The sequence below is a fragment of the Liolophura sinensis genome, chromosome 6 (assembly GCF_032854445.1).
Source record: "Liolophura sinensis isolate JHLJ2023 chromosome 6, CUHK_Ljap_v2, whole genome shotgun sequence".
Classification (NCBI taxonomy): domain Eukaryota; kingdom Metazoa; phylum Mollusca; class Polyplacophora; order Chitonida; family Chitonidae; genus Liolophura; species Liolophura sinensis.
Window position 1 is genome coordinate 26817419 of NC_088300.1, and position 11642 is coordinate 26829060.

At 39.5% G+C, this 11642-nt stretch overlaps 1 protein-coding gene across 1 annotated transcript in view; it reads right to left on the reverse strand.

The window, feature by feature from the left end:
- Positions 1-11642, reverse strand: part of LOC135467061 (protein O-mannosyl-transferase TMEM260-like) — a 33317-nt gene that overhangs the window by 19266 nt on the left and 2409 nt on the right. The window contains exons 3-9 of the mRNA XM_064744822.1: positions 10982-11115; positions 9882-9913; positions 8235-8386; positions 7592-7766; positions 2833-2946; positions 1777-1956; positions 394-434 (exon numbers count right to left, since the gene is read on the reverse strand). Of these exons, the coding sequence (XP_064600892.1) occupies positions 394-434; positions 1777-1956; positions 2833-2946; positions 7592-7766; positions 8235-8386; positions 9882-9913; positions 10982-11115 (828 nt within the window). The remainder of the gene's footprint in view (positions 1-393; positions 435-1776; positions 1957-2832; positions 2947-7591; positions 7767-8234; positions 8387-9881; positions 9914-10981; positions 11116-11642) is intronic.

The following is an 11642-nucleotide window of genomic DNA, read 5'->3' on the forward strand; positions in this document are numbered from 1 at the left end:
ACACTACAGGCAGAAAAGAACATATCTTTTTCTATCTGGGGGTGCCTGCTGCATAATTTTGTGATTTTTCTTCACCATATATGTAAAGCCTGAAAACGACTCAGCTGGCTTAAATTGCTGAGTCCATCCCATCCTCCATCTTTAACACCCTTTATGCTAGGGGTATGTTGCCTTTCAGCGAATGAGAGTCATTAAAATTGCCGGCTTGTTCGTGTAAACTTGGAACCTGCGTCCAACATTCCGGTTTCCCAATCGTCAAGCGGAAAACTGTACTGTACTGTTCTGGGAAGAAGAGTTCTACTGGAAATGTACGAACTGCACATGGTGTGGCATTTGAGAAATAAAGATACATTAAAGATATTTATTTAGATATTTTTTTGGCAAAATACATACCTTAATCCAGTCAATGTGCTGCTGTCTGTTTCATCATTGGCCTGCAAGACACAAGATAACAAATTCAAACTGACGTGCTTTTGTTTTTTTTCATTTCAAAGTTTTACAAATATTAATGACTGATTATAGAAATTCCACTATTTTTAAAGCAGCAAGAGCCAATTTCACATGCAATTTTTGACATAAATGTAAATGTGTTAAAGTAAAAACTTCAACGCGCATGTAACACATTGATTAGGATATCAAACGTTCACATTTTGGTAGATTTTCCATCGTATAACCCTTTTTATTAGATTTATACAGCAGGACATACCATGGAAAGAAATTCAGAATTATTGCGCTGGTTCAGTGAAATACAAATAATGAGTTGCATTTAACTCCTAACTAAGTCCATCACTGATCCAAACTGTTTGCCAGACAAGATAACCTGCAAATAAAGCAGTGCAAAAGTTGCCACAATGCAATGTTTGCTTGTGGATCACACATGTAAACAATGTGATATATTGAAAGTGAATTAGAAGTCCAGTAAACCAAATACATTCTTCCTTTCTATCAATAATGCATTATAAAGTACTAATAAAGTAATTCCCCCAACGATTTGTACAGAAGAACTGAAACTACACAGTCCTTCGCATAATTATAGCCCAGTGCCATGTCTGACATTTCTTCAAACATCTAACACTGCCTAGGCAACAAGGGGGAGATAACTGACTATAAAAAAAATCAGGCTTTCTATAAAATAGAGTGCCTTGAGTGAGTGGATGGTTGAAGAGAAAGCCTGGATAAAACTGAACATTTGATTGTTCACTCAAAGTCTGATACATGTCAGTAGACATCTGAAAGTCTCAACTCTGGGCAGATGATGTCTAAAATAACAGTGGTGTCCTTTAACTCTGAACTTGGCCGAGTTTTAAATCAACAGCCCTTAATTTAGGATCATAGCCTGTGCTCTACAACTACATGTAGATCACAGCGAACTTCTTCTGGCCTGTTGGGTGGCTACACCCAGTAAACAGGAAGAAATGTCATCACATGTCAAGTGGTGAAGAGCCATTTAGAGTTGAGAGTCAAATATGTGCATGTTACTGTTATATCTGGAACTCTTTGGCTGTTCTGTTACAGAATTGTTTGCTGAAAGACAGGCAACACCAGAGAGAAAGAGGTTTTGCAGGGCTACAAAGTTTTGTGAGGATAACAGGTTTTGTGGGTATACCATTTTTAGGAGGCCTACAAAGTTGAGCAGGGCTATAAGGTTTTGAGGGATTACAGGGTTTTGCAGGGCTGCAAGGTTTTGTAAGGTGACAAAGTTTTGTGGGGCTATCAGGTTTTGCGAGGCTTCAATGTTCTGCAGGTCTACAAGGTTTTTTGGGGCTACAGGCTTACCAATCTAAAGGTACCATACTCCTCCCTCAGAAGGTGGGTCAGAAAGCCTGACACTGTCCTCTGGTCTCCCCACGTCCAGCGCCCAGGCTGCAGGTATGCAGACAGAGGCAAGTATGCATAGGGTAGGAGACCTGCCAGAAACAACCCGCTCAGCTGTATCAGTGTACGAATGGTCAACTTCTACAAAGGTAAACAAGTACAACATCAAACAAACAACATAATCTAGACAGACTGTGATTCAGTACTGCATAGGGTCATCCATCAGATTTTTTTTGATTTTAGTTTCTTTGTTTTTTTTTTTAATTTATAAGTACTACATTTGCTATAAAAATTTGCCTGAATGAAAAAAAACATTTTGGGAGTACTGAAAATGTAAAACATTACTTTTGGGTTTGAAATTCTTGGTATGGTATCACTCTGCCTTCCAAACAAACCTTCAAAACATCTTTCTAAATTGAATAGGACTCTCAAAATGTGGCTAATTGAGTAACATAGCCATGATGAAAAGTTTAGGTGAAATACAGTATAAATCATGGTAACTTCTGAAAGTGGCTGCTTTTGTTTAATTACATGTAGAACACGTAATTTAACATGATTAATGTTATACTTTTACCGACATCTTCCAGGCAGACAAAGATGTCACAAAAATATATTCTATACTTGGAATATGGTTTGAGATCAAACACCTCACTCCTTATTTCAAATCAACACAAAGTAAAAATTCCTCAACTCTTTGCTGCTGACTTTATATCTAAGACTAAATGCTCCAAAGCTTTATCTCTTCTTCACACTACAATAGTAGATACAGGGTCTAACTTTGGTCACTCTTGAGTGAATACCAAATAAATCTACAGTACCTAAAGTTCCGCCCAACCAGAAAATAGTACATAATCCTTTCAAAAAACTTACGTTTGTTGAAGATTCACGATGGCCAATACCCTGCTTCGCAAATTCATAAATGCATGTATTGGTAACTTAAATGGCGATCAATGCTGTAGGCTGCTACATGTGCTTTGTGAAACAGGCCTCTGGTGAATGAAGGGCCAAGACGCTTACCTCCAGTTTGTAGAGGGTGGCCAGGACCCACAGGGCAAAGCATGCCACGTACACGCTAATGGTGTGCTGATTGCATAAGGATAAGCCACACACAAATGCACCATATTTCGCTGCCTGTTAATAGTAAATCATAAGTTTTGGTTATAAAACATGGTTAAGTTTAGAGGGCAGATGAAACCTGAGAGCCCACAAAAGACAACCAGCCTTTAAATAGACAAGAACTAACAAACCCATGTGACGCAAGTGGGATATTCCTCCACAGAGTGAGCCCATGTGGGATATTCCTACACAGAGTGAGCCCATGTGGGACATTCATCCACAGAGTGAGCCCATGTGGGACATTCATCCACAGAGTGAGCCCATGTGGGATATTCATCCACAGTGAGCCCATGTGGGATATTCCTCCACAGAGTGAGCCCAACATGTTCCCATTTTGACTTCATGTAAGACCAACTAATAGGCACTGTCAATCCTGACAATACGGCTCCAACAACAGTTGGAAACATGAATCTTAAAAATTCCCTGGCTAAGTCTGGGATTGAACCAATGCCTTGAGAGTCATTACAATCAAAAATATAAGCACATGAACTATGTGGCCACAACCAACCTCTAGTGTAGTATGCTGGATACAACATTTCCAGATAAATACACGATGTCTTTATTTTTCCAAGGAAGTAATCAATCATTATTCTACATGGTGCCACTTGTCAAAAATGTTAAACAACTTATGTTGACATTAATTTACCAATCTCTATCTCACCAAGTTGTGGATACACAAATGACACCATTTTCCTTTAGGGACATAAGTTTACAAACATTCAGCACATCAGCTTTCTTCATTGTCCGTCTACTCTAAACAACTTTTTGTCAGACACGCGTCCATAAGCACAAATAGTTGTCTAACATTTTACGTGGCACACTGTCATTTTTTACCTCCAGCAATAAAGTAGTGACCTGCCTATTAAAATGTATGCGGTAGACTCTTTTCATGGATTCACAGAAGTCATTTTTCCACGTACTGACCACTGCTTTCTGGGTAAAAGCGAGTTTTCCTTTCAACAAGAGTTTTTTTTTTTTGTTTTGACGGATAGCATAAGATACTAAAATTGAATATTTCTGTGCTACCATCCCTCATCCTATATATGAACTCAAGCTGGCCTCCTAGTTGATATTGCAAGCTGATAATCAACGCACACAGATGTAGCAATTAATGTATTTCAGGACATCAGTTCAGTGAAGTCTGAAGGAAGACCTGCGCAGAAAGCGTACAACCTAGAGCATGTCTAGATTGACTGAGGGGCCTCCGTGGCTCAGTCGGTTAGCGCCCTAGCGCAGCGTAATAACCCAGGAGTCTCTCACCAATGCGGTCGCTGTGAGCTCATGCTGGCTTCCTCTCCGGCCGTAAGTGGGAAGGTCTGTCAGCAACCTGCGGATGGTCATGGGTTTCCCCCGGGCTCTGCCTGGTTTCCTCCCACCATAATGCTGGCCGCCCTCGTATAATTAAAATATTCTTGAGTACGGCGTAAAACACCAATCAAATAAATAAATAAATAGATTGACTGAAACTGACAACATTAGTCACTGGTGTTGACATCACTAAAATATTCAATGGATCAAGACAGATTGGTCATGCATTAATGGTTTCTTGAATACTGTACGTTCTCAATAAATTCAGACACAGTTTTAGAAAATGTATACCATGATGCCTTTCAGGGGCTGTTGACTTAAGTTGTACACTCATTGTGGGGGGTAGGGGATTACTGGTAGTTAATCAGTGACTAGTTCACATCTTCGTAATGTCTCAGTGAACCATCAGCTTGGCAAGATGGGGAAAGACACTGCCGGGTTTTGAAAAGATTTAACTTATTGTGTGATTGAATGGTTGTTTTTCAATCATGCCAATGTCATTCAAAACACTACACACATTGGTAGACCTGTATAAACTACAAAATTGCAGAAAAACAGACGTTTCAGGAATTTTCTCTTGTAACACGTGGGTGCATCACATTTGTAACATATGTATTGATAGGCTGTGCGTTGGCCAATAGAATCTCTCATTGATATACATGACATGTTGTCAAAACATGCGGTTCTCCAAATTTGAAAGCCAATTATTTGTCATTCATAACAACTAGTGGTATTTACAACTTACACAAAGACTATCTGAAAAAATTAAGTTTATTTTTAACATCGCTGTGTAAACTGGCTGGCAGTAAAACACTATACGAGCGCACGCTAGAAATAATTCTGGAGAATCGACAACGCGACTTGATTCAAACCTTTCTTAAAGAAAATCAAAGTTTGGCACAGTTTGATATATATACACAGCTACTTACTTATTTCATGATATTCCTGAGCCCATGATATCGGCCTTGATATATGGTGTGACATACCTATGTCAGAAATGGACACACGTGTTTCCAGGCATAGCAGGCTTGGACAATTGTGATAGTTTTATAGCCTAGTGGCCGGTGTCAGAATCTTCTCAAATATGAGGAAATCTTGGCTTGGAATCTAATTAAGAGTACCAATGTTAATAGTTCGTGTCCATTCTTGGGACTCTTGATGTGGCCAGAGGCATCTGGCGTTGGCTCCTGCTGATTAAGTCCTGTTTAAAAGCTCTTACTGCTACATTAAAAATAAAACCTTGCTCAAACGTTTTTTCACAGTAGATAATCATTCACCCATAAGCGACTTTATGTCCTTCCGAGGATTTGGGAAAGCTCCTTAAAAATATATCATCAGCGGGATACATACAAGCTGTGAAGTTCTGTAACATTTTAATCCCGCTTTTTGTTGTGAGTTTGTTATCTGGTAGTAATTTGTAAAAACAAGTAGCAGGTGTTGTGAATTGATACACATTGCATATTTTGTCTCTTTCCAGTTCAACTAGGGAGTTTAAGATACTTCAGTTTAATTGAAGTCCGAATGAACTAAGTGAGGTTTCCGAGGGAAGGGTGTTGATATGTATGGTTTATGGTGTGTATGGTTACAAATGACATTCCAGAACATGTCCCAAACCTGCAGGTGCCAGATGAAATCTACATGGTTTGTATTCTCGTCAGGGAACTGGGAAATAAGACCTGTCATTTTCTCAGTTGGATCTAAACACTTGAACTTTGTTTTCTGAGCGAACATTGTTTATACATTTTCTGTGACATTACTGATGCCGTTCACAGCAAAATGTACTCCTCAGAACTTGATATTCTCTCAAGGTCATCTGGTATGTATATCAGTGGGTTTTGAAGGCATTTGTATGGTAAAGTTTAAAGCCCGGTTTAGCTAATTTAATGACATATATACATGAATGTACGTGTATTTCTAAGTTTTTCTTGAAATGCCTGTGGTAATATGTTGCAAAAAAATCTTTTTAAAATTAATCCAAAAAGAGTGTAGCCTCCCCACCCTCACTGAGACTCAGCTGTCAGATTTATGTCATGTTCCCACCAAAGTAGACAAGTGGTCTGTAAAAAATGAAAAGTCTGCCAAATCGATGTGTTCATTATCGTTATGGGTGTTTCATCCCCATGTGTAAGGCACCATTATTATTTCAATGATCAAATGGCAATCACCCATGTTCCATTCTTGCATGGAGCCCATACATGAGTGAGGAGTACGACAAGCGGTTGGTAGATTCAAGACAATCCTGCGAATACTAGTATAAAGAGAAAGATATATTTTCACTAGATTAATAATCCGGTATCAATATTTTTATCCTTACTGAAAAATGACATCACAAGTTGCCTTCTACAAGCTGTCAGGAAAGGCTGGCTTTCTAGGCCAGGGTAGGCCTTTACTCCAGCTGGGCCAGCTGGCAAGGTGATGTCACCCGCGGTGAGTGCTCCCCGGTGACGTCTCTGATCTACCTCCTACTTTCAATGTGTCTCAATTAGCAAGTGTTTGTAATTATTGAGAAGGTACAGTATGTGGTTGTCACTTACAGTCTCTGTAAAAGGAAAAGTCAAACATGATCCACAGATGAATGTTCTGTGCATTATCTAAATTGTCTTGAAATATTATCCTTACCCAAAATAAACAAAGATTTCAATGAACAAAAGCAGTTCAAAACGAAGCCTTATTTGACTTACTGACAGGGCACTAATCACATGAAATTTACCATGAAAATCAGCCACCTATAATGAAAAAATAATGAGACCCACAAATAGTGACTTACCCTATGGAGTATTAACTATAATGATTTTTAAATAGAGACATATTTAGATGAATACGGCTGGATCTCAACAGTCTAATATTTTAATTTCGCTGCTAAAACCGTTTATCAAACTTCAGATTCACGAAACCGAAACCTGAATGCAAACAGCGTGCTTGCCTTGAAAGAAGCTGTTGATATTAGCGCCACCTGACATCAGGGGGAGGAAACCATTCAGACAGTGTTCGCTCACATGCAGACACTCACACTAGGATAATATCAAAAACAGAATGATTGGAAGCAGAAGTAGGTCGAATTATTTGTGAGAACTGATTTGGCAGATACCAAAGAAGCTTACTATGTGTCATGTTTGATGTCATACGCCCCTCCACATGAACAGGTTGCCTTGCGGAATCTTAGATATGTTCAAATTTAAATGTTTCTTTACTAAACAACCTCAAATTGAAGAAATATAACCAGTTATTGAGCTTTTAATTAAATTGACGGATTGAATATCGGCTCATCCAGACGACTTCTATGAACTCCTGTTTTTTTTTCACTGGTCTAGATTAACTGCTGTACATGAACATGTGAGGACTGAATACCGACCCTCAGTTTATAGCTGCTTCTACTGGACTCAAACCACGCTGCTAGAACCATGAGAAGAGCCACGAACAGGTTGTTGAGGGCAAACACCTCAGCCACAACGGAATAGAACCATGCCACGCGGCTTGCTGAGAACAGACTCACGGCTAGCAACCCTGAACTCCAGCAACCAGTCTGCCTGTAAATACACAACAAGGACAATCATCCGTGTTCAAATAGGCCTGTAGATATCATCACATGGGTTGAAGTAAGAGTGGGGCGGGGGTGGGACGAGGATGGGTGCAGGGTGATGAATGTCGTTGCAACCCTAGGTTTTTTAAAAAAAAAAAACCAAAAAAAAAACCAAACTATTCCAGAAAATATATTTACCATATGTCTTTTATGTCCCACCATTAACGCGAATTATCAGCAAGTCATACAAGATATTTTTCAGTTATTTGCTGCATTGACCTTGATGCAGATTGAAAATGGTAACTTTATGGTGATTTTATTTCTTGATTTATTCATTCAATAACTGTTGCACTTACATGATGGCATTCAGTTTTATGAGTGGAGGAAACAGTAGAGCCTGTGGTAAACCATGGGCCTTTATCATACGGTATACGGACTTCTATCAAGAATTTGATCTTTTGAGTTGTCAACTCACCGAATCACAGCCAGCATGAGAAGGCCAGCTGATGTGGCGGAGTAGATGGCGTTTAACAGGTTTACTCTCCAGGCTACATTAGACATGGGCAGCATCTCTATGATAACTTTGGCGGTCATGGTAAACAATGGATATCCAGGGGGATGCGCTACCTGAAACAAAAAATTTGTTGATTTCATGAGACAAATTTTCCAGGGTGTCCAATCTTAAGGTTAGAGCAAAACTGGAGTGTTTGGATTAACGTGACTCACAAGCCTTTGGCAAATGACTGACACACTGCATGTACACGTTTTACATCATACTTAACAATTTTTCAGTCGTATGATGACTTATTTTCTTTATTTAATTGATTGGTGTTTTACGCTGTACACTGGAATATTTCCCTCATATGACGTTGGCCAGCATTATGATGGGAGGAAACCGGGCATAGACGAGGGAAACCCACAACAATCTGCAGCAGTCATATGATGGCGAAGAATCCTTAGATCTGTGTACATGTACAATACTGTGCCAACCCATCCTATTTCCTTGCTCCAACCTCTCAGTGCTAAGTGCTAAGCGCCAAGCGCCAGGCACCAAGTACCAACAAGTGCCATTTGTTAAGTCTTTTGTATGCCCCGATCTGGATTTGATCTCAGGTCTCCCAAATTCGAGGCGAATGCTTTAACTAACAGGCCACCAAAGCTGTCTAGGCTGACAAACTGTAGATTTCCAGATGTGGCACAGATTGTTACATGCAGAGTGAGATCAATGGAGACTGGAACTGAATTATGTCCAAGTGTCATGTAACATTACATAGTATGTTTATAGTTGTACATTTCCTAGGGCGGCGTAGTCATGTGATGTGTTCCTTTCAGTCACAGCTGGGCAGTGTAAATATAGAGCACCTTGTAAATTTCTAGCCAATCAGTCTCGATCGACCGGTGCTTCTGGAAAATCATCTTGTTTATGTTTTTTTTTATTCTTTGTCGAAGCTATGATGACAATACATAAGGCGGCAGATTTGTAGGTGCAGGGGAATGACAGTGGTACTTATGAACAGTGATAGACAGTGATAAGACCGTGATATTTGGAGAACTATAAATTGCTTTTGACGGAGTGCTGGTTTATTTGAGTTACAGACAATACATCACAGCTATATTTCGAAGAAATCGTTAGTACCTTTCGAGTGGAAAAGCCGGGGTAATTTGGATTAGCCGGACCATGACTAACGGGTGATTGTTGGCGAACATTCTGCTGTTTGTGATCTGTGATTATTGTGTATATTAACTGCTTGCTGGAGGATTTGTGGTCTCGATAGCAGAAGAGTACCAAGCTCCCTTCGTAAGAGGAGTCATATATATATATATATATATATATATGTATATATATCCTGTGCATTGCTATTTGTAGTTTAAATCATTATTTTCCTTTTGATTCATTAAATTGTTGAGAGTGTTACTCTGTCTAACCCAGGTTAGGCTTGTTATTGGGAATTGATTTTGGGCTTATTATACGGACCCTTAACACCTAGTGACTGAATTTCATACTTTATAAAGTTATTTGTTTCACATTCTTTATAAATTTGCACGTCTCCAATGTTGTGAGACCAAACCAATTTGGTCAGTCAACTACCTGAGAATCTGATCAAGCTTGTACTTGACTTACCCCAACTTCATGGGCACTTGTGACCAGTTCGCCTAAAAGTGATGAGAAACAACAGGAAAGATCAACATACTGGCATATAATCAGGCAAAGGGCTGGTTATATGAAATGAAACATTATGCAATGAAACAAGTTTATTTTATTCATTTATTTATTTGATTGTTTTTTTTACGCCGTACTCAAGAATATTTCACTTATACGACGGTGACCAGCATTATGGTGGGAGGAAACCGGGCAGAGCCTGGGGGGAAATCCACGACCATCTGCAGGTTGCTGAGAGACCTTCCCACGTACGGCCGGAGAGGAAGCCAGCATGAGCTGGACTTGAACTCACAGCGACCACATTGGTGAGAGGCTCCTGGGACATTACGCTGCGCTAGCGTGTTAACCAACCGAGCCATGGAGGCCCCATGAAACAAGTTTATAGCAATGAGGTTTGAGTAGTGTTTAATGTTGTAATGGAGAATTTTTACTTTTATCATAGCAGTCATTTGGATAAATGGATGAAACTAAATTGTCAGAATAAACCACTGGCCTATGGAGAGATGTTGTGATTTGGGCTGTACTCATAAACATTTTTACTTATACCACAGCAGCCCGCCAGCATAATGGTGGCAGGAAACCGAGCAGAGCAAGAGGGGAAACCTGGAGCATGAACAAGAAATAACAAGAGTTTCAAATCAATGCCCAAGTTAAAAATTCATGGAACCGAAAGTCCACTGAGGGATTATGGTAAGTTTTACTTACAAAGTAAACTGGTAATTAGATCTGCACCAAAATTTATTTCATGAAAAGCCATTAATACTAAAGTAAGCACAGATAAATCGGTTCCCATAGCAGAAATTGTTGGGAACCGAAAAAACGTCTCCCACCATTTCCCAGGTCAAAAGTAAATGGAACTGAAAAAGTGTTTCCCACAATTCTGAAATCCTCATGCCTCTGTTTGGACTCTTCATCTAATTAAGCCTTTGTAATGTAATAAATACTGTATGTAACAAACATTGTACCTAACAACTTTTCTTTTTCTAATTGCTGCACAACAGGTAAGTGTTCTCTTTGAGTTCCATATCACTTTCAACACTTTTCTTTTCCTCAAAACCTACCTGAGTCCCCGCCAGCAATGGAGGGATGAAGGGTCTTCAGATACAGGCTTAGTGTGGCCATTGTGACAATCACAGACAGCTGAACATCGGGTAACCAACGGCGATCCCATAAACTAGTTCGAACACTTTCAATCCTGTCAACACCACATACATGTATCTTCAATAAGGTGCCAAGAAAATTTTAAATTACCCATTCTAAGAGAAATCTGAATATAAATGTGGGTCACTGTCCAGAACCAATTCTTATGTAAATTCTAAAAATGTAAAGGAACCAAACTATATGGCATCATAAAAAATATGCTCGCTGGGGTGACCCTTTGAAAAACAGACAGTACTATGATGGTTTTATTCAGATTTTTTTTCCCTTGTTTTTCTCACAATGTTAATTTCCCAATCAAAAATCCCAATCTTTTCGTAAGACCAAATAAGGCAGCAAAGAATTTTACACCGGCCAACAATATTGTTTCAGACACGTCATGGGATCTGGTTGTGGTGGTGGCGGGAGGCGGGGAGGGGGTGTTGTCAGGCAGCAATCTCTTGGTTAGGAGCCAATAGTCACCAGCAAGAACAATGTTTTAACTGGATGAGCTACTGAGCTAACACCTCAATAGTTGTGTTCCACTGATAAGAAATGATCACAGACAAAAGACTGGCTTTGCTC